The sequence below is a fragment of the Phycomyces blakesleeanus genome, assembly GCF_001638985.1.
Source record: "Phycomyces blakesleeanus NRRL 1555(-) unplaced genomic scaffold PHYBLscaffold_32, whole genome shotgun sequence".
Classification (NCBI taxonomy): Eukaryota; Fungi; Mucoromycota; class Mucoromycetes; order Mucorales; family Phycomycetaceae; genus Phycomyces; species Phycomyces blakesleeanus.
The window spans coordinates 121,644-147,172 of NW_017265189.1; the positions used below are offsets into that span (position 1 = coordinate 121,644).

Sequence of the window (25,529 nt, forward strand, 5' to 3'; positions counted from 1 at the left end):
AGATACATGCAATTGCATAACACTTTTCTTTATTATCTTCTGTCTGTATCTCTGCCCATCTTCTACTCATATAAATACACATCATCTCTTCTCAATAAAAGATTATCTTTCTTAAGCTCAAACTTCTGTCTCATTGTCAAATTTTCTAAACTAGTCTTGAATTCAAACTTATTCACCTATAGTCATTACTGTATACCTCCACAATCTAACACACTAGAGGTGTTCTCAGAATTATTTTTTGATAAAGAATTCTTTATCAATAAACAATAATATTTCTTTTTTAGAAGATTAATATGTGTCAAATATAGATGTCACTACGGGAAAAAATGGCGGTTTTTTGCTTTTGTGACATTGTTTTTGGCCTATAATAATTAAAAAATCACTAAAAATCCAATTTGAAACTAGAAAATCTCTGTTTTTTGAAAAGGTTGACAAAAAGCAAATTGACCACCTAAAATTAAATCTCCTGATAGACAAAAGTAAGCTTTAACTACAGACTTTACATTTTTAGTAAATGTAGATTGCATTTGATGACTATTAAAAGTCAGAAGAAAAAGAGAAGAAAATATCTAAACTTTCTGCTGAGAAAATAAAATATGTTAAGACAATTTGAAAAAAAAAATGTATTACAAAAAAAAACAAATTATAGGTCTGCAAGAGAACCAAGTGACAATTTTGGGCCGCGGTTAAGCTCTGACCACACTATGTATGTTGTTGTTGTTGTTGTTGTTGTTGTATTTATAGTCGCGTCCGACTTCACCAAACCAACCAATTCTTTGACATCTGCCAGGTGAACTACCTTTGGCTTCATTTGCCCATTGTTAATAACTGGTATACCATTTACCAAACGGACTGCCACAATCTCTACAAGAGCAAGCGGCCATCTCTTGTTGTTGAGCTTGTGCTCAAAGAAGACAACAACTTTTCCGAAGAAATCCTTGTAAACCGGGGAGTATGCAGAATTTATGTTGCGGTTTTCATCAACCTGAATCTGTAATCTGATGTTATGTGCCTCCCTTACACAATTTTGGTCGAGTGCAGAGTCAATCACACAACCATTGACAAATGCCTTGTGGCTAGTTTGTATAGCTGCTTCAATCATACTACACTCTTTCCCCTTTGATTCGTAGAAGTCTTCAAGAAGTTTCGAAAGACAAGAAATGCCTTCAAAACTATCTCGGATAGTTCTATTCCTCAAAGGCCCCCAGAACTCAATATCAGACCCAGCACCAACACGCTCACCCTCATCTGTTAACGGCCAACCAGCAGTGGAATCTTCATATTGTAAGTGTCATGCTGTTCTTGCTTCTGTAATCATGACAGTGGCTCCGGCCTCTGCTTGTCGTATTTGTGCTAAGCCAAGCATTATATTGCCAGCATTAACATTTATAGCAGAATTACTCTTGATAGCCCTTGAGTATTCACTGATTGCCCGTTCCACGGATCTGGCGCTATATGCATGAGGTGGGCCGTATGCGTCAATCGTGAGAGGATAGTGCTGAAGAAGATGCTGGTTTATAGTGAAAATATTGATTTTGATTTTTCCACTTGTAAGCAGCGATTCCAGGTACATGTTCCATATTTCAAGTTTACTGAAGAAAAATAGTTAGAATAAATAATAGAATAACACATAGCTTTTACTAAAATATACCTTTTGATAGAGGTTTGTTCCTCTGCTGATAACTCCCAGCTCATGAGTAGGTTACATGCTTGAACCAAGCCAAGTAACGCGTTCCGGGCAGTTGCATCTCCAATACACTCTGCCACCAGCGTAGGGACGACGAACAGAAGAAAGTCTGCCCAATCGACGGCCTTGAACGACCCGGGGTTCTTGTATACATCCCTCCAATCGCCATGGAAGGATGTAGGGATGGTATTTCTTGTTTTGTACATTGCTGTACCGATCTCCTTCCAAACACCAGAAGAAAGAGCAAAACAATGGTCTGTTCCGTAGGTACCAGAAACCAAACCCCAGACCTGCTTGCTTATTCCATGGCAAAGTCCATGCATCTCATCGAGGGCAAAAAACAATGGTCCAGAGAATACCTTCAATGTTGCCAGGGGGGATTGTCCATTTAACCCTTTGCGGCTGGATGCACTGGCCTGGGAAAAATTCTGGAAACTTTCCAGCGTATGGATATTGGTGCTGGGCAAAGTTCTGAAGTATTGTCCGTGCTTGGGACATTGGCCGACAACATGACAGATACGGCAACCGTCTTTGCTCATATGTCCAGAATGACATGCCAACTTTGCTAAGGCGAGAATGTCACCAGTGACCATTAAGACATGTACCTTGGCACTAATGGTCTCGTTTGGTGTCTTGATGACCATCCCTTTGCTCTCCAACACCAGGAGCTCTTTCATCGTTGGTTCCATGAACGACCAGAAATTGGCAGGTGCACCTGGATCTGGGATCATTGCGATCTGGAGTATTCTGCTTCTCTCATACCGGACCATGGGATTCAGGTTAAGAATGGTGGCATGGAGGATTGTTACAGAACCAGGAACATTGTGTGGCATGAATCCATCAACAGACAACGAAATTGCAATGTCATCTTTTCCGGAAAACAGATGTTTTGCTTGCTGGTAAACCTGGCCATCAAACACATCGGTTTTACTTCCATCCGAGCTTGACTCATGATTATGGCGGTAATGTATATCTGCTCTTGTATCCTCGTTGGCTAACGCAAGAGCAAGTTGTCTCGCCAATGGAAGCTGTATCATTGTGGCAGTAGCAACCAGATCACCACCCTCAGTTTCTCCACGTCTTGTTTTGTACCGGCTTTGTCCACAGTTGGAGCACTCAGTCTGGGATAGACTGGTAAAGAGCATACATCCCCTCTAACAGATATCATGGACTGTCTCTTCAACACCAGAGAAACGCTTCAAAAGCTTTTTGCTGAGATGAGAAGTACATGCTCTGTATGTAATACAAGTCGACGTTTCCAAAATGCTGTTGAAATGCTTGACTATCATTTCATGGGCATTGCGGAAGATACCAAAATCCTTAATGATCTTGAGGAACTCAAGGTTCTTTGCGTCGTCTTTGTCAGGGGTAGGTGCAGGCTGACTGAAGTCAAAAACCAAAGGAGATGTTTCGTTTTCAATGATATCCATGTCGTTGCCAAGTTCCGCATCATACTTTAACAAGGTAGATAATAATTAGCATTATATAATAAGACATGTATATCTATATATATATATATCTTACCATAGACTCATCATTATCATCATTACTAAAGATATTCATAATTGGATCATCATTATCTTCGCTGTTGAGTGTATCCATGATCTGATCTTTGATTGCATCAGCACGTTCTCTGCTTGTTTATGAAGGTAACAATATAATTAATTACACTTTCTAATAGTATGTATGTGATTTGTAGATTTACTCGATAGTGTCATTTGAGACAGTGTTCAAAACAACACTGACTTGTCCAGGAACAAGCGTGGTCTGTGAAGTCTGGATATCATTGTGTCTTCTATGATGGTTCTTAAAGCATTGAGCTCTACAACTCTTGGCTTTTTTTAAATTGGTGTGGCGCTCTTTGCATTGATTGCATTGGTAACTATCAAGGATTGAATTTGAAGACATTTTTTAGGTTGGAAATAAACACTTAAGAATAAAGGTATGAATATTGATAATTCCTTTTAAATAATATGCCTTTATACTTAATAGCGTTGAGATTTGTATAGACTTAATGACTACAAGTAGGCAATGACATAGATGATACAAATATAAACTCAGGAACAGAAGCTAAAACATTGCGTAATAGCTGTTATTAGAACTACAGTAGCCCAATAATAATATTGGCTGGACCAATAGGTTAAACTCATTTATATGAAACTAATAATAGACAATAGAAAATTTTTTTGGCCTTTATCTTTCTTTCACAACAATCCTTTTTCTCAGGTAAACCAAACTCTCAACATGAATAACACAGATAACAATTCCATCTCTTTGCTACACGCCATGTACAATGAGATACTATCTTTGAAGGCAGGCCAAGAAAAGGCCAAACTTGAAATGAAGGCACAGATCGAAGAGTTGAAGCTCGAAATGAAGACAAGCATTGAAGATTTGAATTTGGAGATTACTGCTCTCCAGAGCCAACTGGAGAATAGAAACATTTCCAACCAACACACTTCGCCTTCTGTCTCTGCCATTGTAAGACAAAAAATAAACGAGTTGAATATATATTAATATGTCATTTAATAGTCTAGTGCTAATACCATCCGCAAACCGGTGAGCATATTCCATGAAATAACTTTAAAGCATATCTTCAAGATGATAAGTGAAGACCTTGGCATTGAAGTAACAAGTAACGAAAAGGCCACACTCGATATGTGTACAAAGCTTATATGTGATGATATGGCTGCCCATCCTTCGGTGATCGCTCTTGGTCCTAATCCTATCTGGGGGTCTATACCAGTAGCACTTAAGAAAGAAATGTGTGCCAGGCACGCAAATATAATGAAGGATTCTAGTATAGACTTCACTAGATGTCTCGGAAACTGGGCATCAACTGCAAGAGTTGCACATCTCTGGAGGGACCGCCATAAAATATTACAGTCTTGTAAGTAATCCAGTGTAGTGGAATTGAATAGGATATTTTACTATGAAAACCTAGAATATTAAATAGTAAATAGCCAATAAAATGTATCTATAGATTTTTTTATGCTTCAACAGCCAATAAAATAAACAATATTATTTATTTTTCTGTCATAATAACCAGTAAAATGAACAATATGATTTTTTTTCTGTCATAACAACCAATAAAAATGATTAATAAAAATGATCTTCTATTGTAATAACCAATAAAAATTTGTATTTATTAAAATGATCAAACATTTACATGTATATTATCCAATAAAAAACTGTTTTCATAAAAGTAACATTAAAAAAAAATTACTAGTGTCCAATAGAATTCCTTTCTAAGCTAAAATATTAAAGTAATAAATGACATTTAAGAGAGTACCCAATAAAAGTAATCGATTATATAATATACTTTATACAATAAAGAATGAAACGCTGTCCAATAGAAGAGCCAACAAAGGAGAATCAGAAAGCGGAGATCTGTAATATGTATTTAAACTCCAGGGGGGCAAAGTGGATATTTGGCAAAAAACCGCCACAAAGTCGCCCTGTCAAACCGCCATAAAGCAGCCATAAAACCACACTTTTTTTTCCCGTAGTGTGTAGTGTAGTAAATAATATGTCAGTATTATACAGTACTATACTCCAAAGATATAAACTTATTTGAAAGCATATTAAAGGAATGCTTTTTCTTGCAGCTTTATCACTATGAGGAAGCATATAATATTCGACTTTAAGCAAAGCACTTGGTGCAAGCTAGCATATCATGTATTATTTTGAGTAGAAATTACTGGTTTGTATAGCAAAGAAGACTGAAAATAATATGTAGCAGCAAGATAAAAGTGACTCTCAAATGATGTTCTGATAGTAATAAATATATACTTCTATATTTGGATATTAAATTGTTTTATCCCTGCTAGAGAGCAAGTATAGACATTATGATCTTTAAAAATATTATTCCTTTTTTGAAAAAAAAAATACTTCTAAAATAGAAATATTATTGTTTTTTAATAAATAATTCTTTATCAAAAACCAATTCCAAAAGCACCTTTAAGGTCTAATCAATTAGAATATATCTTCTATATTTAGAGCATATCTTCTATAGTTAGAAGATTATAATATTAGATATGATAATTTATGCTTAATGTCTGTGGATTTTATCTCTGCTGTCTGCAAGGTATAAAGTGGTTTTTATTGCTATCAAAATCCCTTTCAAAAGACATTTTATCTTACAGCTATATCTCATTTTCTGCTTTTCTGTTTACTTTAGATTATAGCATATTTTTACTTCAAATAATATGTATAATACTTTATTTTGTTAACAGTTTACTTAAAATGAACTTATTTTATGTTTTTTCTAATTCATACAATCAAAGTAAAAAACAATCATTCAATATGATTTTAAGCAGAATTCTTTCTACTGAGTATAATATTTATTATAGCACTGCTATATAAATATGTATACTATGGTTTTTTTGTTTGTATGGAGCGGATCTCTGGTTTATTGGTGGGACTCTTGTCCAAAAGGCTTAAGAGGCGCCACAGCTTGTTTTTGGTTTTTCTATTATTTAAATGTTTTTGGGGATTTTGTGTTTTAAGTTGTAAATGTAATGTAAAAAAAAAAGTGGAAAGGAAGAAACGCGATGAACTTAGACAGAAAAAGGGCGTTGATCAAGGTTTTCTTCGGATTGTAAACAGGAAAGCAGGGAGTTGGCAGTGGTAGTGGCATTAGCGGCAACAAAAGGTGATTGATCGAATATGAAAGCCCAGTGATGTCTCCACAAGGCTAAAAGAACAGAGCCAAGGATTGAGGCAGGATGTGAAGTGGGATCAAGGGGGGGAGGGAAGGAAAACTTGTATAGTGCATTGTGAATGTCAGAGGATTGGGGGGAAAATCCGAAATGCGCAAGCCAGAGTGTGTGTCAGAGAGGAAGCTTGAGTGGGCATGCGTAGAGAAAATGGTCTTGAGAGTCAATTTCCATTCCACACAGCGAACAATTAGGGGAGGGAAATGAGATGGGAATACGGTTATGCAGCACGGATTGACATGAGATCTTGTGGTGAAGCAGCCGGAACCAAATGTTGCGAGAGGCATACGGAAGGATAAAAGACCCAAATTGACGCCATTTGATGGCTCGTATGTTGTGCGGTACATCCTCGATAGAAGAAGTGACGACTTCACAGGAGGAACGGAATTGGCGTGTAGACAAGCGTTTCCAAGGAAAGGTAGGAGAGAGGGCCGACAGGAGTGTGGAAGGGTCAACCTCAGTGCCCGTGTGAGCCATCAAGTCAGGGAATTGTTCGGTCAAGATACTTTGAGGCAGGCAAGCACGAATGACGAATGCGTGAAGGAAAAGAGAGTGATCATCCACCCACTGAAGGACTTTGCAGAGGATGCGTGGTGAACGAGGAAAGGAAGAAGGTAAGCAGCGAGAAAGGATATCCAAAGTGGTGTTGATCTTGTAGGCATCCCGGATCCGGAGGTGATGCCAAGAAGCAGGAAAAGCAGGGAGACCATGTGGAACCACAACTGCAGAGGCGAGAGGAATGTCCAGACAAGTCGGTAGATTTATCACAGTAGAGTCAAAATCGTGAGGCAAGAGATTGCAGGCAGCAAAAAGGTTAAAGAAAGGACTGGTATAAGTTCGGAATCGAGGGTGTCTGAGGTCAGGAAAAATGAAAGGAAGATGGGGATGGACATCAGGTAGATAATGCCGAAGAAGATATAGCAGCCAAGGCAACACCAGACCAGAAGGAGACGAAGTGGATTGGAATAGAGGTCGAAGCCAACGGAGCTGAAGGGCACCTTGTTGCAGTTTTGGATTCAAAACCCCTAAACCGCTTATTTTTGTGGGGAGACATAGAGTGTCAAGTCTAATTGGTGGGAAGCTTCGATGCTGAAGAAAGCGACCCATGAGAGAGCGAACTTTTGTAAAGAATGTGCCGGGAACAGATACAACACAAAGAACATGCCAGAGCTTTGACAATATAAGAGAGTTTAGGACAGTAGCATGGCCACGGAAGGACAAGGCGCGGGAGAGGTGGATATGTGAAGCTTGCTCTATCTTAGACAAGATTTGTGAGCAGAAGGAGTTGCGTTGGGTGAGGGAGGAGATGATCGGAAAGCCAAGGTAGCGGAGAGGTTCTGGAGAGCGACTATCATGCCAATCGACAATCTGCAAGCTGTGAAGGGTGTCCGCCCAGTGAGGATGAGGTCTGCCTGACAGAGAGAAAGCTTGGGTCTTGTGAAGGTTGATGCGTGCGTTGGAAGCAGAGGCATAGGTGGCGAGGTGGTGCTGCAATCGGGACATGTCCTGGATCTGCGGGAGGAAAACCAGAAGATCGTCGGCATAAGTGAGTAGCTTTATGGGTGGAGGTGCGGGATGTTCAGGCATACTTTGGATCTCAAATCCAGGAAACTGAGGGTCGTGTATGAGTCGGCGCAAAAGTGGTTCAAAGGTCAGGTTAAACAGAACAGGGGACATGGGGTCACCCTGTCTGAGTCCACGTGCTTGACAAAGAGGACGAGAGAGAAAACCGTTCACATTAATCTTAAGGTGGGAAGAGAAGAAAAGATTAGTGGTGCAGGTTATAATTGAAGGAGGAAAACCGAATTTAACAAGAACTTGTTGAAGATAGTCAGGGTGAACCCGATCGTAAGCCTTTTCCTGATCCAAGAGAAGACCGATTCCAGAGTGACCAGTAGAATTGGCATGATCCATAACCAGCTTCGTAAGTATACTGTTATCAGCAATGAAGCAACCACGGACAAATCCTGTTTGATACGGAGATACAAGCACTCCAGCAGCTTTGACCATTCGAGCATTGAGAAGCCAAGTGAAAATCTTGGCATCGGCGTTGATCAGAGCAATCGGTTGCCAATTCTTCAGGGATGAGAGATCGCCTTTCTTGGGCAACAGAGAAACACATGTTGTTTGCCAGGATGAAGGGAGTTGGCCACTACTAAGAGCATCATTGTACACTTGTGTCAGCAACTGGGAGCAAGAATGGTGATGAAAAATGAGTTGGAGGATCTCATAAGGGAGGCCGTCCAGTCCTGGGCTACTTGTTTGTGGAGAGCGAGACACGCCTTCTCGTATGTCTTCAATGCAAAGTTCAGCAGTCAGAGAGGAACATACGGTATCAGAGAGGCAGAGATCGTTGGGAAGGTGGCGAAGTAAATCGTCTATAGCTAGTTGATCTATTGGTTCAGGTGTATACAGGCCTTCGTAGAAAGAAGCGGCAGCTTCAGTCATGCCATCAGGCTCAGTGTGTAAGTGGTCAGTGATGGGATGGCATAGTTTGGTGATGTTCTTTCAGGCTTGGCGTTCTGCAACTGTTCGCTTGAGGTATCCTGCAGAGATCTCTCCATTCTCTCGCCAATGTTTGCCTGCACGCAGGGCAAGAATTTCCACTCTCTCCAGCTGGACTTGTTGCAACTGTCTTTCAATAATGGGCAATTGGAAGTTTTGGGCGGGTTGTTGTCTGAACTTGTGGATTAACTTGTCACGTTTACTTTGAAGTCTGGCCTCCAGTGTAGTGAGTGTTTGTGTGCGGCGCCTAGTAAAGGACTTAATGAATTTTGTAAGCATATGTTTTAATCTATCCCATTGGTCTTGTGGGGACATATAGGGAGAAAGTAGAAATACGGAGGTAGAAATATAGGCGTCAAATTCAGTGCAAAAAGTGGGGTTGCGGGCAAGACGAGGGTTGGCGTGCCACATTCCCTTTCCTGTTGCATGTTTGGCAGTAAACTTAAAAGTAGTGGCTACTAGACAATGATCAGACCAATTCGGATGTATATAGGACACAGAAGAGGACTGACGGCATGGGGCAAGGTCGGAAGAAGCAAATACATAATCTATGGAGGAGGAGCAAAGTTGTCGGTGGAAAGTTGGGGCAGGGACTTCACCACTCAATGTGACACAATCCACGAAATGGTTAGAAATAAAGTTGAGCCATTCGGGAGGGGCCTGGCAAGGGTTAGAAGAAGTAGTGCGGTAGGTATAATTGAAGTTGCCCAAAAGTATGCATGAGGATGGGAGACGAGGAAGTAGTGCTGGAGAGTTGAGAAGAGAGCGGAGGAAAGAAAAGCGGTCCCGGTAGGAAGCTGGGGCATAAACAACGCATATACGGAAAGAGGGAATGGAATTATTAGTATGTATGACTGTAGTAGAGATGCAACGGCCACAAGGGCTGAATAGAGGGTTAATGAAAGATAGGTGCAGAGAAAGAGAAACAAGACCGCAGTGCGGAGACCATAAGGAATCTTGGGCATGGAATTGTGTATGGAACATCTGTTGGAGAGGTTCAGTATTGGCATGAGTTTCTTGAAGGGCAAGTAAATCGATCCCGCAGGATCGAAGGTGTCTTATAAATAGGGAGCGCGTTTGTGGGTGGTTAGTTTTAGCTAATCCACGGCAATTCATAGATGCAATTTTTATCATAATTATTATTGGGGGATAGTTTCTTCAATACCCTTCATAGGGTCGTCTTCGCAGTTTTTCTCAAAATATGCCTCCACCTCTGCCAAGTCGTCATCGGTGTTGTAAATGAGTATTGACTACTGCTGTAATTGAGAATAAGTCTGAAGGAAATAATATAAGGCCTCAGCTATTCCAGTCAAAGGTGTCTACCAATTACTTTATTATTTAACACACAGGTTTAGCATGCATGATAGTGATTATATTTCATATGATGATATCACCATAATATGGGATACATCAGTGGATTATTATAAGCATAATTATAACTCATAAACACATTTACTTTCGATGTTAATACTTCATTGGGACTACACACATTTATATAATTAATCATACATTAATTATCTCAAGATCACGTTGCTCTGATTAAGGCTCAGATAGGATCGATTACCTGACCCCAGTCATATAATTTTCCCAATCCAAAACAATATAAATAGCAGTAGTAGTTCAGTGTAGGAACCTGGTCAAACTTTGATACAAAATCTTTCTCAATAAACAAAACCTACACAAGTTCTCACGAATCTTCATTCCTAATTTCAAATCTTGAATTCTTCCTCTTAAAAACTTCTTCAACTTCAACCACCACAACAATTGGTGAGCGTGGGATCATCAGCAGGGAGTGTTTCCCTATCAACTAAGTTCGCCTCAAAAGGGAGTGGAGGTGTTTTTGGTGACTTGGTGCGTGAATCGGTGGGTACAGCTTTGGTGGTGTTGGCGGGGTTGTGTTGAGACCCGGCAGAAGAGAGGGAAGGGTCAAGTAGGGCATAAGGGTTGGCTGTGGTGAAGGAGGGGGGGAGGGTCTTCTTCATATGTGAGCCAGAGTGAGTGACAGTGGGTCGGTTGGTGGTGTTGCAGGTGGCAGTGGTGCGATGGGGGCCATGCGGTTCAGGAACCTTGCAATCCCGTTTGTATGAGTTGTCCACTTCGGCAGCACGAGGGCATTTAGAGCGAAGATGGCCGACCTGATGGCAGCCATAGCACGAGCGAGTTTCTTTTGGTCAAGTGGGGCAGTTGTCGCGGTCATGGCCCATGGTTTGACATAGAGCGCAATGGGCTCCCATATTGAGCCAAGTGGCCAAGAACGTCGTGTTATCATCGAAATCCATTTTAAAGCGTAGTGGAAGGAGGGCACCTTCCTCATATAGAGGACGCTTCACATATGCGTGTCCACTTCCATCCATAAACCCAAACGTGTTAATGGAGATATCGTGCACATAGCCATATTTCATGAGAGCATTATGAAGTTTGGTATCCAAGGTAGCGTACTCTTGAGGAGGGAATTGTGGGAGCTTTGACAAAGTCAGCTTAAACAATTTGGATGAGCTAGCAATGGCAGGGGAGGCAAGAACAGTTTCGTTGTTGTACCAAAAGCCTACACGACAAGCATGAGCACAAACATCTTTGGAGCTCAAGTGGAGCTCAAAGAGGGTACCAGCTTTATTGGAAGGGTTCAGGCCAAAGATTTCGCCAGGCAAAAAGGACTGGAGCAGAGCATCAAAGAAAACAATGAATTTGGGAGAGGTTTCCGGGGGAGTAGTGTAGTAAACGGAGAACTGGCTAGTACTTTCTCACCAAGTGCGAGGTTTTGTCAGGGGGTCATTAGACCCAAGTACGATGGCATGGCAGAATGTCGGTGCGGTGTTTGTTAGGGCAGTCAAGTAGGTGAGAGGGAGTCCGGGTGTGGGTGTTGTGATAGTGGGTGAATTGTCTGTATGGCCGTTTATGAGGTGTTCCCCTGTGGGGGGGTCCGGTTGTATAGCGGAGGAAGTCATGAATATGTATACTATGGGAAAAAAGAGGCGTTTTTTGTAATTGTGACTTTGTTTTTGGCCTATAATAATTAAAAAATCATCAAAAAATCAAAATGAAACAAAAAACTCTCTATTTTTTGAAATAGCTGACAAAAAGTAAATTGACTATCTAGAATTAAATCTCAGAAGAGATAAACATTCATTTTGATTATAGATTTTACATTTTTAGCAAGTGTAGCTTGCAATTGATAGCTATTAAAAGTCAGAAGTAAAAAGAGAAAAAAATATCTAAACTTTTTGCAGAGGGCAAAATATATTAAGACAATTTGAAATAATATGCAAAAGTTAAGATAATTTGAAAAAAATATATATTACAAAAAAAACACAAATTATATGTCTCTGTATTGACCAAGATTTAGTTTTTGCTCATGGTTTAGCTCCGGCCAGACAATATATTTTGTTGTTGTTGTTGTTGTGCTGCTTGTTGCATCTGAAACTACCAGGCCATCCAACTCCTTGACATCTGCTAGGTGGACTACCTTTGGCTTCATTTGTCCATTTTTTGCCACTAGCACACCATTGTATTCTTCAACAGAATAAACCTGCACTAAAGCAAGTGGCTATCTTTTTCCAGAATTCTCATGCTCAAAAAAGAGAACAACCTTACCAAAAAAATCCTTTATGATAGAAGTATACCTCTGACATACATTACAAAACAGGTCAATCTGGACCTGTAGACAAACGTGATGGGCCTCTCTTAACAGGGTTTGGGCAAATGAAGAGGCAATCACACAGCCATTAACAAAAGCCTTGCAGCTTGTTGTCATGACAGGTTCAATTCTGCTACATTCAACCCCCTTCGATTTGTAGAAAGCTTGAATCAGAATTGGAAGGCAAGAGATGCCTTCGAAACTTTCATCAATCAATCTACATCTCAAAGGCCCCCAGAACTCAATGTCTGATTTGGCACCAACACGCTCGCCTCCCTCTGTCAATGGCCAACCAGCCAAGGAGTCATCATCAGAGAGCACCCAGGACTTTGGCTGTTCTGTGTTTTGTTTTGCCAAGCTTCCAATTTGCCTCGTCCATGCCAAGCCAAGGATTATATTGCCAGCATTGGTTCCTATTGCCAACTTACTCTTTATTGCTTTAGAGTATTCTCCGATAACTCTCTCTACAGATCTTGTACTGTATCCTCTTGGAGGCCCATACTCTATTATCATTGCTGGATAATGTTGGAGAAGGTGTTGGTTGATGGTGAAGATAGTAATATCTACATCTCAATTGGCAACCAAGGTTTCCAGGTAAGTGTTCCAAGCAATGATGTTTCTAAAAAAAAAGAGAAGTTAAGTTAGTATATGTGATAAAGTAACTATACCAGCTACTATCAAAGCTTACTTTTTAATCGAGGTTTGCTCCTCTACTGATAACTCCCAGCTCATGAGTAGGCTGTACGCCTTCACTAAGCCAAGCAGTGCATTCTGAGCAACTTGGTCATGAACACACTCTGCCACTAGCATAGGAACAACAAACAAGAAAAAATCGGTCTAGTCTACAGCCCTAGAGTATCCAAACCTTGTTGACACATTGATCCATGCACCATGAAATGAAGTGGAGATTGTGCTTCTTGTCATTGCCATGGCAGCACCAATTTCCCTTTGTGCAACAAGAGAAAGGACCAGAGAATTCTTCTCTCCATATTTACCACAAACGAGTCCCCAGATCTGCTTTGCAATACCATGGAATAAGCCATGCATCTCATCCAATGCAAAAAACAGTGGATTAGAAAAGGAAGAGAGTTTGGCAAGAGGCAATTGTCCATTTAACCCGGTTCTGTCAGACGAACTTGATTCATCATAGTTTTGGAAACTTTCCTTTGTGCGGATGGTAGTCGCAAGGGAGGTGCGGAAGTACTGGCCATGCCCAGGTGTCTGCCCAACAACGTTACAAATTCTGCAACCAGACTTAGTCATGTGTCCAACATGGCAGGCCAACTTTGCCAAGGCTGGGATGTCACTTGTGGTCATCAAGACATGTACCTTTGCTCGAATTGTTTTGGTTTGTATCTTAATTACCATTCCTGCATGCTGCAACACAAAAAGATTGTCAAATGCTGGCTTTATATATGACCAGAAGTCAGCAGGTGTGCCTGGTTTAGGGATCATCACAATCTGGATCATACAACTGCGTCCATAATAGATCATTGGCGAAAGGTTCAAGATTGTAGCATGAACAATTGTCACAGAACCAGAGGTGTTGTGAGGTGCAAAACCATCAACTGACAATGAGATTGCTATGTCATCCTCCCCAGAAAAAAGATGCTTCATCTGCTAATATGCCTGCCCATCAAAGACATCGGACACAGCACCATCTTGGCTTGGTTGGTGGAGGTAACAGTATTGCATATCTGCTCTTGTGGTTTTGTTTGTTAGAGCAAGAGCAAGCTGACCAGCCAAAGGTAATTGTATCATTGTCATGACTGGAACCAGTTTGTTGGCATGGCCTTGATCGTCACTGTCCTCTTTATATCTGGGCTCACTGCAGTTAGAACATGCAGTGATGTTTGCCTCGTTGAACAGCCTGCATCCCTTATGACAGATGTCATACTTCTTTTTCTCAATGCTTGAGAAACGCTTCAAGAGTTCGCTGGTGTAGTATGGTATTGATGCTCTGTAAGTGAGATCAACAGATCTTTCTAATATACTGTTGAAATGGGCGGCAATCTTCTTATGAGCATTGTAGGAAATGTTAAATTTCTTGATGATTTTGATAAACTCTAAATTCATTAATTCATTATTTGTAGAAATAGATGCAGGCTTGGAAAAATTGAAAACCAAAGGAGAGATACCACTTTCATTGTCATTCACAACAGCAGGTTCTTCAATGTTATTTTCATATTTAATATTATACTTTAATAACACAAAAACAAATTAGTATGATACATTTGTATATGTATATATATCTTACTGTGAGATCATTGATGTCAGTGTTATTGTTACCACTAGTGCTTTCAACATTAATTGTGTTTGAAGCATTAATATTGTTAATATATAACTTGTCTTTTTTATTATTTGTTTTTCTCAAACTCATTTAATTATCAAGCTAGGGATCATAACTGAAGCAGGCTGGCTAGATACCAAAAATGAAGTGACTTCAGGTACTTCTTCATTGTTCATATTTTCCAGTTGATTTTTCAGACATAGATTTCGGCACAACTTAGCTTTTTGTCTACTACTACAAGATTTTTTGCAAAAACGGCATTTATAGGAGAAGGTTTTTTTAATTGATGCCATTTTTAAATAGATAAATTGAGTAACTTTGGTAAGAGTGAAGACAATTATTTTCTCAATACGCATCTTTAAACTTAATCCATTGAAGGCAACAATGATAAAGACAATTCGAATTCCTTCAAGAGACTCAAAAGACATAATAACACGTGGTATGTAGTTATTGCAGCTATTATAATAATAACAATAAACCCCGTTAAACCAATAGATTTTCCAAAATAAATCTGATCGTAATCAGAAAAAAAATTTCTTTCTCTTTTTTTCTTTTTTTCATCAAAAACCCATATTTCTGATTTTTTTAACATCATGAACAATACTGATTATACAGTTATCCAAGTACTTCAGGGTATGCAAGAAACACTTTGGGATGTGCAAGAAACACTTCTTGCTTTGCAAAAAGGACAAGAAGCACTCCAAAAGGAACAAGTATTGCTCAGACTCAAGATTGCCAATATTTATAAAGACATGAATGACTGAGAAAGCCCAGAGTTAACAATGGTGCATAACGTAAAAAATAATAAAACGAAGTAAAGTATACAACCTAACATAAAACCACACAGAATCTCGGTGGGGCAATTCCAAGATCTGTACTAAATATCAAAGATATAACACTGGTACACATCTACAGAATGGTGAGTCGTGATCTTGGAGTTGAACTGGATAAGAAAACCAAGGCAATTATCAATACTTGTACACGTCTTGTCTGCAATGAACTGGCCTCCATTCCTTCTATGTAAGCTCTAGGACCAAATCCAAACTGGAGTGCAATCTCTCAAGAAGACAAGAACTTGGTGTGCACCAGACATGCGTGTCTACTCGGAAACAATGGTATAGACTTTACCAGATGCCATAAGAACTGGGCGTCTGTTGCAAAAGTCAGCCAATTACAGAAAAACCGTAAGAAGCAACAATAGATCATAAGTCTGTGTCTGGTAGGTACTATAGCATAGTATATCAATTATCAATAAAATATATAGTGAATAAAATGATATCTAGCCAGTATGATTTATATGTAATAAACTATTCTTTGTTATAACAACCAATAAAACATTTTTTATAAGATTTACTTCTATTACAACAATTAATAAAACATTGTTTATAAGATTTACTTCTATTACAGCAACTAATAAAACATTTCTTATAAGATTTACTTCTGTTACAACAGCCAATAAAATACTCTTTTATAAGAATCTTCATTGAAAAATATATTTTTGAACCAATTAAAATGATTAATAATCTAAGCTCTACAAAAATAAAATCTAATTAAGTGGATATTATTTGCAAAGTGGCCAATGATTTTAGATATAAGATTAAGCTGAAAATTATAACACCCAATAAAAGTGAATTTTAAATCAAAGCTTATATATACATCACAAAAGAAATCAGAAACCAAATATGGTTATGTATGGAACCCTAGCAATATGATTAGTCTAGAAAATTTTCTGTGTAATATCGCGAATTAAAAAAAAACATCCAAATAGAGAAGAAAATAAAGTTCAAGTGAGACGAACTATTTGTTAAGGAAATTTTGGAGTTGTTTGGAGTAACCAAGAAATGACTTTGCAAAAATTTAAAAAAAAGACCGTGATTTTTAGAAAAAAAAATATGATATGGAATAAATTCCAAATCACTCAAAAAAAACGTAAAAATTTTATTAACTATACTAAATTATACTAAGAAATAATAATACTAAACTATGCTAAATTATACTAAGAGATAATAATAATAAAATCTATGCTAATCCATGCTGCAGGTAGAACCAATATGAACTAAATTTACTCAAGTTAACCATGTAAATAGTATCATTAACCTTCATTAAAGCAATCTTACACAGAGGCTTGAGAGAATCGAGAGGCATACAGTCATCAGTCATTTCTAATTTAAGGTAGTTATTTTTCATCTCCTCACTCGTGCAAGCAGTGGGCTGAAGAAAAGTAACCATTGAGCCAGAGATCAGTCCAATGCTGGGAGTCGTGCCAATACTGTTCTTGATAACAAAAGCGGCAAAGGAATTATCTTTTAAAGTAGTTATGTTGCCGGTGTCATTGTTGTCTGCAAGCACTTGAGATCCTCCAAGAAATAGGTTGCAGAAAGTTTTATCTTTATTATTGTTGGGCTTGATAAATTCTGCAATTCTGGGTCCAGGGTACTCTTGTTATCTGTTGCTGTTAATCCATGATCCATTGGCAAAGATATGTTGCATAACCATCTGCTTTGCAAACTTGTGGCAGACATCTCTCGAGGTGTTCAGTCAGTCGGTATGAATGAGATGCTCTCGAATATACTTGTTGAACTGTTTGTCTTTTTCTGTCTCAAAGTTCAGGGCAGATCCAAATCGTCTGATATCTTCTGTCAAATGGGTCATGTTGTGGGTCTTTGGCTTGGTAGATAAGGGTGAGTATTTCAGGTTTACAACATTTGCCATATCAAATTCATGAAGTTTGGCAATCGATGATACTGGGGAATTAGATTTCTACACATATGCGATAGTATGGGAAATTCTGAGTGACAGAATAATTAAATTCTGGAATTTGGCATTTATAGATTCTGTTTGCAATATGTTATGTTACCTGTGAGTTGTCCATGTAACTTCTGAACTTATAATGATCCATATAGAGATGTAAGGTTCTTTTAAACTATTTAATCGCAGAGAGAATAATCAAATTATGGTATCTTTTTTTTTTGGATGTTACATTAAATTAAACTTGATTTGAAACAGAGATTCCAATAAAAAATCTATTTTTGATAGAAAACTGTCTACTGAAATAGTAGAATTATATTGAATTACTTTACAGAGAAAACTGTCTACTGAAATAATGATATTCTATTGGATCATTTAACAGAAGAAACAGAATTTATGTATACTGTTTTCCGAATCTAAACACTTTTATTGGACAATTATGCATGGCTAAACTATAGGATTCACACATGCCATACTACTGCAATACTTCTTGCACTTCATTTCAAATACTTTTATAGGGATTGTTTTGGAAAAATTGTTTTTATTTTAAAAAAAGCTTCTTGCTTATAATATGTACGACTTGACAGTATATAGTCTAATCTAATATATAGGCTACTATATAATTAATATAATAACAAACCCTTTCATATATTATAATATATAAATACTTCCAATACAATAGAATCCTAAAAAGAAACGCGTGTTTACGGTATTTCACTAGTAAGAGAAGGCTAAAAAATTATTCAATTATATTAGATTATATAAATATTTATTTTTCTTTAATTTAAATAGTATGGTTACTTACTAGTACTTTCGTCAGAACCAGACATAGTGCACATTGACTGTTGTTCTGAAAGGTTTAATAAAACGCATTAGTAAAGATCATGGAATAAAGTTTGGCTTTATTACTTACCAAAGAAAATCGGTTTTCAAAGACAAGCCATTCAATCAGGTACATAGAAATGTTGGCAGTACTAACAGAGATAGAAAATAAACAAAATTAGATATAAGAATAAAATAAATAAATACATTATTCAGACTTACCAGATAAATTTCTGCTGTTGGTATGTCTTTATGATGAGCTGAGGAGTTAATGAGCTGAGGAGCTAATGAGCTGAGAAGAGAGAAAAAATTAATAAAGAAACACATACACAATAACCGCGTTTTACCTTTTTGTTCTTGTCCATTAATCAACATGGCAAAGACTTGTAATACTATCAGCAACCACAATAATAATAAAAGAAAAAACATTAAGAATAAATATAACAATAGAATAATAAAAACAAATTGCTTACCAGGGTGTGAACTCAAATACATCAACCAGAATAAAAGTAAATAAAGCGGAAAAGAAACAGGAAAAAAAGAAATAAGAAAAAAATAAAGAAAAAGAAGAAAAAAAAGTGGGCTTTCAAACAGAAGACAGTTTAGATGAAAATTGACTCTAGTAAAATACAATAGTAATAAAATGAATAATCCGAAATTATATTGTAACACTAAGTTCTATGTTGAATATTAAAGAAGTTGTTCAAGGTTATAAAGGATTTTATAGAAAATAATATATAATCCCTTCCTTTTCTCAGCTATTTCATAAATCTACTTTATATTAACTTATTTTGTATGTATATCTTTGATTAAACAAAAATAAATATATTTCAACCCATACATTTATTTTATTTTACTAATTTATTAATGTATAAAACTTTAATAAAAATACAATAAAGAAAAAATGCCTTCTAATAGCAGCAGAAAAACAGACCGTAAAGGAAAAGGAAAAGCATCTGCAAGTATATCTACCTCTGCAAACCGTGTTTTGGCTGGCCGTGTTGGACCTCGAGAAATTGCCCCCAGTTTCTCATCCGCAACTATCCAAGATCAGCAATACGCGGAAATTGTTGAAATGTTTAACAAAGTAAACAACAGTATCAACGGTGTCAAGGATGACATTGCTGCTGTCAATAGCAACATGACAGCCTTTAAAAACAGGATGGGTGTTGTTGTTGACACGTCTGGAAAGACACATATGGCATTTGCAGACTTTGCAACTGCCTATGCCAACGATCAGACTTGTATGGCTAGTCTAGGACCATCTCTGATGCCATCCTATGTCCCCCAGACCTCCCTCAGTGATGCCGAGATTTCTGTCATTATCTCGGTAATTAATATTAATATATATTAGTATCAACAACTTATTAAACAACCTGTATTTAGGAAATCTTCGCAGAAAAGTTGTGGGACTGGAAGTTCGAGTCTGACGACCCTGCTCTTGTTGCTGAGAACGAGAGTAAGAAGAAGTGGAACTTGAACAAGAAGATTAACCACTGTGATAACGTAGCTGTTATCAACTACTTGAAGAGCTACATTAGTTCCCAGACTCGTCTAGCTGGTACTCATCCACGGGTGATAAGTGATAAAATAAAGAACAGGTACAAGCACAGTCATCATACTTTTCACGAGTCTCCTGAGCAGAAGTCCAAGAAAAACAGCAAGGGGAGAGCAAACAGTCGTACTCTTCAGTTTTGTATATACTATATAAAAAATTAATTGGTATATTACTATTTTCTCAAGCTACAATCTATATAACCAGATGTCTATCCAACGCAAGTTGACATACATGGACAACTGGGTAGCCATTGATGCTGCAATGGGATATAAGACTGGAAACCCTGTTGAGAGGACCTATCTCAAACTCTTTCAGAAGGATGACATGTCTGATGGTGAGTCGGATATTGAGATTGTGGACAATCTTCCATGACGGTGTTTGCATGTGGCTTGCCCCACTTGGAGAAGTGAAGAGGTAAATAATATTTAGAATAAATAAATAAGTTTTATAACAAGAAAAATAAAGAACTAATAAAAATAAATACAGTTCAACAGATTGTTGACAATGGTTGACTACATTGATCGTACCCATCATGTGTCAAATGCGGGCGTGGGAACAAAGCCAAGAATGAACAGATATCCAGCAACATTGTTGCCTTGCTCTGTTCCTGCCACCCTGTCCCAGTCATTGCCTCATTGGGCAATCAACGATGAATAAACATTTTTTTTTACTATGTTCTGTTGTAGGGCCAAATAGTAATAATTGAAATTGAATTGATTAAAGAAAATAATAATAATAGAGGATAAATATATAAGTAAGTGTGTGTATGAGAATTAATAGTAAATTTTTTTTGGTAAAGGAATCGCAAGTTTTTTGTTGATGTTTTTTGTAGTTTTGTAATCTACTATTGCAACTGTTAGGAGAATCTGATGTACTGGCAGGATGCTTTGAAAATCTTGCTTATAGAATTCATCCTGTAACAACTCAACTCCTTCTAATTCTCTTGTTTTGTCCAAAGTGGATTTGAACCATTTGACAAATGCAAATACATGCTGACTACTATGGGGATTTCTGTATGTTAGAAAACAAACAGTTGGCCTAAAATTGTGAACAAAAAGGTACTGAATCTCTCCAACATATGCATGTTCCGACCCAGTTTGTTCAGTGAAATAGGCTTGTATGTATGATCCGCAGCCATTCGTGCCAATGCACCCTTTGTAGCTTTGGCCAAGAAGATCAACGGACTTCAACATTTTGATCCAGTCATTGACGAAAAGTGAGTCATCAATTACATCTTTGCAACCTGAGATCTGTAGATTCTTGCACTGCAAAAAAATGCCCGATTCCCATACGTGATAGGATGTAAAATTCTGTGTGATTTTTGAAATACATTCCGAATATTATACAACAATTCTCAGAATGATAGGAAAACTAGCTACTAAATATTAAACACCTAGATTCTATGGATAGAATGGGTCTGTGCGCGGTCATAGAGTTCTGTTATATCTCATTATATCTGAAACCTTAATTGAATTCCGAGTTTTTTTTTCTAGTAAAACATTACATTTATTTTGTGTATTGCCTATTTATTCTTGTTTCGGACTCATTCAAGAAGGTGTATATTTCAACAATCTTCTGATGATAGCTCAACTATCTTCTGGCAAGTATCAATCTTATTGGACGGGTACTCCATTTACAATTTGAATTTCATTATTTGATTGATCAAAAAATATACTTCTTGTACTTTTATTTAAAAATAGTTCATGGGAAATAGTTTACAAATGGGTTTTTATTTTATTTTATTAAAAAAATCTCAAAATAGGTTCTCTAATAATCGGCCTTGGATAGTTGGCATTTGGTCTGGGCATTTGATCCAGACATTTGACATTGGGTCTTTGTTTTGCATTCTCGGTTTTGGGTTCTTGATTTTGGGTACTGTGATTCTACTTTGATCATTAATAATATCTCTTACCTTTCGGGATAAATAAATGGGAATACTGCAATACCTCTTTGAATATTAAGGGAAGGGGCAGAATCTTGGGATGACCAAAATCGATTTTGTCATTTTCAAAACATGTGTGTACAGACCAGATTTATTCTTTGGAAATAGAGGATCATATTGCTACGGATAGCATTTATATAATTGTTGGTGTACTCCAAGTATTCCTAATAGAAAGGGAAAAAAATATGATTAGTATGAGAGAATAATAATTATAAAGTCTTGCTTACCAGAAAAAGTGATTCTTTGGCATCCTTTTAATGCGTGCGTGCAAAAGAGAGATAGAGAAAATCTAATAAATTCAAAATGATAATGAAGAAAGTATAACGTTAATATAAGTGATTAGAAGATATTCTATTAAAGCTTACCATGTTTATTTCCATCATTAGCTTTTGATGGTTGTCATCATCATCGTTTTGCATCTAAAGATTAATAAGCTGATGATTAGCATCGCGCAATAAAAGTTGTTTGCTTTCTTATTCACCTTTGTAAGCCAGTGTGTTATGTTAACTCGTGCAGGAAGCCCTACATAATAAAGACGATAGAAGTTTTTTAGTGTTAATAATCATGTAAAATAAAGTAAAAAGAAAATATTAAGTATTTACCATAGTGTAGAAAAAGAAGCAAAAGTAAACAGTATAAGAGAAAGAGAGAGAACAAAAAAAAAGAAAATAAAAAAAAAGAAAAATAAAAAAACAAATTGTAAGAGTAGTGAATAAGCTCATTCTGTTCTCAGAATTTATTAGGGTCTATTATAATTTAAAACGTGTGTCCCTATAATTTTTTCTTTTGTTGCTGTACACCCAAGAAGTATTGGGACATATAAATACTACTTCTATTTGCCAGATTATTATATCCTCCCTCACATTTTATTAGAAACCTCACATACTATTACTGTGCTTTACCATGTATGTTTGTATAATTAAAATAATATTTCATAATATTCTTCTATATATGCTTTATTTATTTATATTTATTTATTTTTTAAAAAATATGTAAATATCTGTAGCATGCCTTCCAATGCCACTAGAAAATCAGGACGCACAGGCAAACAGAATGCCCGAGGAACACTTAGCCGTGTTGCTGCCGGCCGGATTGAGCAACGTGAGATTGCTCCAAGAGTATCGCCACTTGCAGCTGGTCCAAGTGGGGCAGAGGCTCCTGGAATGACTGTCGAGTCCCTAACGCAGGTTATGGCAGCCATCAACATGATGTACGATCGTACTGTCGAAGCCAACACTGGAATTCGTTTTCTGGTCGATGCTCACAACCAAGCCATTGCCCAGCAAGCTCTTGTTGCATCTTCTGTAACTCAGGGAGTAACTGCCGCCAATGTGTCTACAAATAGACACACCAAAGGCGAAATGCGTGCAATTGTTCTGGTATGATTTTTTCTGACTTCATGCTTTAACACACTACCTAAATAATAATAATAATAATCATATAGAATCTCATCAATGGGAGAATGTGGGCGAGAAACTTCCGTTCGAATGATCCTGAGCTTGTTGCTGAAAACGAAAGCCGCAGGCGATGGAACACGGATGAGAGGATCGATCATCCTGACAATGTTGAGGTGATTAATTACCTCCGACAGTATATCGTTGCCCAGCCTCGCACAGCTGGGTTCTGGGAGGATATGATAGTGCAGAAAATAAAAAACAATTACAAGACATGTTTTCGTGCTGTCAACGCAACCCCTGAGCAAGCGTCTTCCAAAAGGCGCAATAATCGTATCAACAGCTGTCGCATTGAGGTAAAATTACAAACAAAAAAAAGAAATTAAATATTTTGCATTCTGTTCTAATCATTTTAAAATATATCTAGATTCACTTGCGTCGTGTTGATACCTACATTAACAATTGGCTAGCAATTGACACTAAGATGGGATACAAGCCAGGTAACTCTGATGAGATGGCATACTTGCATCTCCTCAAGAAGAGTGTGATGTCTGATGGTGAATCGGAAGATGAGGACGTCACTCCTATAATCCGTGTGTGGGTTTTGCAGGTTGCTCGTCCTAGTTGGAGAAGTGCTGAGGTAATTTTTTTTAAAGGTGTACACTATAATATATTTCTATAAAAAGATGACTGTACAGAAATAAACTAACTAATTATACATAGCTGAATAGGCTTATTCAGTTCATTGATTTCTTGGCAGCAGAGAATGACAAGAAGATTGCAACACCACAATCAAAGCAAAGAATGCCCAGATACCTAAAAACCATTGCGGTCACTCCTGTCCCCGGTCACCTGACCGCGATCCTTCCTGTCTGGGCAATTCAAAACCAATAAAAACAAACAATTTGCTCTTTTTTTTTTCACTGTCATATTAAAAAAATTGAATAATATTATTAGAAAGAAAAGAAGGGATAATTATATATTTTAAAAGTAAAGTTTTCTAGGCAAAGGAACAATAAGTTTTTTGCTGATATTTCGTAATGTTGTATGGTCAACAATTGCAACAGGAAGGAGAATTCGGTGCACTGGCAAGATGCTTTGAAAGTCAGGCAAAGAAAACGCGACATCCCATATTTCTACGCCTGCAATTTTTCTACTTGTCTCCTTGGAAGCCTTGTACCATTTTACATAAGCAAATGTATGTTGGCTACTTTGGGGTGTTCTGTGATGTGGAGTAGAAACAAGTGGACTAAATGAATGAACAAATAGGTACTGAATCTCTCCGACATATGCATACTTTGCTCCGTTTCGACCTTCTATGAACATTGCTTGTATATATAATCCTCTTCCATTCGTACCTCTACTTCCCTTGAATGTCTGTCCAAGGAGGTTGACAGATTTGAGCATTTCGATCCAGTCATTGACGAAAGCTGTATCTTGAATCACGTCTTTGCAACTGGAGATGGTGGGATCGTTGTAAACAGCTTGGTAATATCCTACCAAACAATCATACTCCTGTCTTAGCATCATCTCATATGCTTTTTTTTGCAAGGGCAGCGCTGATGGCGGCAAAGGCTCGTTACCACGAATTGACAAGTTCGGATTTTCGGCAGCATCAAGAAAGTCTGGTAGAGAGAACCAATTGTACAAGGCGGTGCTAGTTGTAGAATCAGCAGGACTATAACCAGTTACCAATTTATCGAAGATGCCGGAGAAATTGAATGGACCAGATGTCTTCAAGAAATTGCGAACAAAATCGCCTTTATGGGTATCTTCAATGAATGTTTTCATGTATGTCATTTCAAAGCCGCTCCTTCTGTTGGTATTGATATTCTTTAGGACGCTGTTGTATCGCTCGAAACTAAAGAGCCAGTACCCATAAACAGGCCCAAAGTCCTTGATTGTGTCGCGAAGATGAAGATGGAGATGCATGTTTGGAGATAACAGATCCTTGCTATACAGCCTTTCACAACCTTTACCGAACTTCTCAAGTGCTATGTGTGCTGACTGTACATCATCTTCGGAAACATTTGGCTTGGTAAGGAAACGGCAGGCATTCACAAAAAACATCCAATTCTCAAACTTTTGCTTTGGTAGTACGCCTTGTAGAACCACTGGAGAGTATACCAGACACCACGATTTCCACTCGTCTGCCTTCATAAAGGGAAATCCCTTTGAAATCTTTGATCTTAGCATGGTGTAATCAGGCGGCAATGTCATGTTTTCAACGA

General features: G+C 37.8%; 12 protein-coding genes across 12 annotated transcripts; 4 read left to right on the forward strand and 8 right to left on the reverse strand.

Moving 5' to 3' along the window:
- Positions 1-643: 643 nt before the first annotated feature.
- On the reverse strand, positions 644-3,595 carry PHYBLDRAFT_151882 (hypothetical protein; the record flags this gene model as incomplete). Its single annotated transcript, XM_018432770.1, has 6 exons — positions 644-1,275; positions 1,402-1,592; positions 1,652-2,808; positions 2,860-3,141; positions 3,212-3,320; positions 3,393-3,595. The coding sequence occupies 6 exons, from the start codon at positions 3,593-3,595 to the stop codon at positions 644-646; spliced, it is 2,574 nt and encodes an 857-aa protein (XP_018284984.1).
- Positions 3,596-3,931: 336 nt separating this feature from the next.
- PHYBLDRAFT_174658 (hypothetical protein) lies at positions 3,932-4,702 on the forward strand (the record flags this gene model as incomplete). The annotated part of the gene is made up of 3 exons (XM_018437300.1): positions 3,932-4,168; positions 4,220-4,577; positions 4,671-4,702. 3 exons carry the CDS (start codon positions 3,932-3,934, stop codon positions 4,700-4,702), a joined length of 627 nt encoding a protein of 208 aa, XP_018284985.1.
- A 1,376-nt stretch (positions 4,703-6,078) lies between these two features.
- PHYBLDRAFT_160512 (hypothetical protein) lies at positions 6,079-6,709 on the reverse strand (the record flags this gene model as incomplete). Its single annotated transcript, XM_018434192.1, has 1 exon — positions 6,079-6,709. A coding segment is annotated over exon 1 (302 nt), but the record flags the coding sequence as incomplete, so codon positions are not given.
- Positions 6,710-8,913: 2,204 nt separating this feature from the next.
- PHYBLDRAFT_151885 (hypothetical protein) lies at positions 8,914-10,026 on the reverse strand (the record flags this gene model as incomplete). Its single annotated transcript, XM_018432771.1, has 1 exon — positions 8,914-10,026. The coding sequence occupies one exon, from the start codon at positions 10,024-10,026 to the stop codon at positions 8,914-8,916; it is 1,113 nt and encodes a 370-aa protein (XP_018284987.1).
- Positions 10,027-10,658: 632 nt separating this feature from the next.
- On the reverse strand, positions 10,659-13,057 carry PHYBLDRAFT_151886 (CCHC-type zinc finger transcription factor; the record flags this gene model as incomplete). The annotated part of the gene is made up of 5 exons (XM_018432772.1): positions 10,659-11,074; positions 11,216-11,646; positions 11,689-11,818; positions 12,244-12,436; positions 12,542-13,057. 5 exons carry the CDS (start codon positions 13,055-13,057, stop codon positions 10,659-10,661), a joined length of 1,686 nt encoding a protein of 561 aa, XP_018284988.1.
- A 57-nt stretch (positions 13,058-13,114) lies between these two features.
- PHYBLDRAFT_151887 (hypothetical protein) lies at positions 13,115-13,354 on the reverse strand (the record flags this gene model as incomplete). The annotated part of the gene is made up of 2 exons (XM_018432773.1): positions 13,115-13,163; positions 13,233-13,354. The coding sequence occupies 2 exons, from the start codon at positions 13,352-13,354 to the stop codon at positions 13,115-13,117; spliced, it is 171 nt and encodes a 56-aa protein (XP_018284989.1).
- Positions 13,355-13,381: 27 nt separating this feature from the next.
- On the reverse strand, positions 13,382-14,924 carry PHYBLDRAFT_174661 (hypothetical protein; the record flags this gene model as incomplete). The annotated part of the gene is made up of 3 exons (XM_018437301.1): positions 13,382-13,765; positions 14,321-14,743; positions 14,802-14,924. 3 exons carry the CDS (start codon positions 14,922-14,924, stop codon positions 13,382-13,384), a joined length of 930 nt encoding a protein of 309 aa, XP_018284990.1.
- Positions 14,925-15,427: 503 nt separating this feature from the next.
- Positions 15,428-16,035, forward strand: PHYBLDRAFT_151889 (hypothetical protein; the record flags this gene model as incomplete). The annotated part of the gene is made up of 3 exons (XM_018432774.1): positions 15,428-15,547; positions 15,682-15,854; positions 15,924-16,035. The coding sequence occupies 3 exons, from the start codon at positions 15,428-15,430 to the stop codon at positions 16,033-16,035; spliced, it is 405 nt and encodes a 134-aa protein (XP_018284991.1).
- An 818-nt stretch (positions 16,036-16,853) lies between these two features.
- On the reverse strand, positions 16,854-18,769 carry PHYBLDRAFT_151890 (hypothetical protein; the record flags this gene model as incomplete). The annotated part of the gene is made up of 7 exons (XM_018432775.1): positions 16,854-17,256; positions 17,407-17,594; positions 17,692-17,757; positions 18,388-18,432; positions 18,496-18,556; positions 18,627-18,688; positions 18,752-18,769. The coding sequence occupies 7 exons, from the start codon at positions 18,767-18,769 to the stop codon at positions 16,854-16,856; spliced, it is 843 nt and encodes a 280-aa protein (XP_018284992.1).
- Positions 18,770-19,308: 539 nt separating this feature from the next.
- PHYBLDRAFT_151891 (hypothetical protein) lies at positions 19,309-20,619 on the forward strand (the record flags this gene model as incomplete). The annotated part of the gene is made up of 4 exons (XM_018432776.1): positions 19,309-19,734; positions 19,791-20,095; positions 20,148-20,316; positions 20,449-20,619. 4 exons carry the CDS (start codon positions 19,309-19,311, stop codon positions 20,617-20,619), a joined length of 1,071 nt encoding a protein of 356 aa, XP_018284993.1.
- Positions 20,620-22,911: 2,292 nt separating this feature from the next.
- On the forward strand, positions 22,912-24,192 carry PHYBLDRAFT_174664 (hypothetical protein; the record flags this gene model as incomplete). Its single annotated transcript, XM_018437302.1, has 4 exons — positions 22,912-23,283; positions 23,349-23,654; positions 23,726-23,938; positions 24,022-24,192. 4 exons carry the CDS (start codon positions 22,912-22,914, stop codon positions 24,190-24,192), a joined length of 1,062 nt encoding a protein of 353 aa, XP_018284994.1.
- A 90-nt stretch (positions 24,193-24,282) lies between these two features.
- On the reverse strand, positions 24,283-25,494 carry PHYBLDRAFT_151894 (hypothetical protein; the record flags this gene model as incomplete). Its single annotated transcript, XM_018432777.1, has 1 exon — positions 24,283-25,494. The coding sequence occupies one exon, from the start codon at positions 25,492-25,494 to the stop codon at positions 24,283-24,285; it is 1,212 nt and encodes a 403-aa protein (XP_018284995.1).
- Between the last annotated feature and the right edge of the window lie 35 nt (positions 25,495-25,529).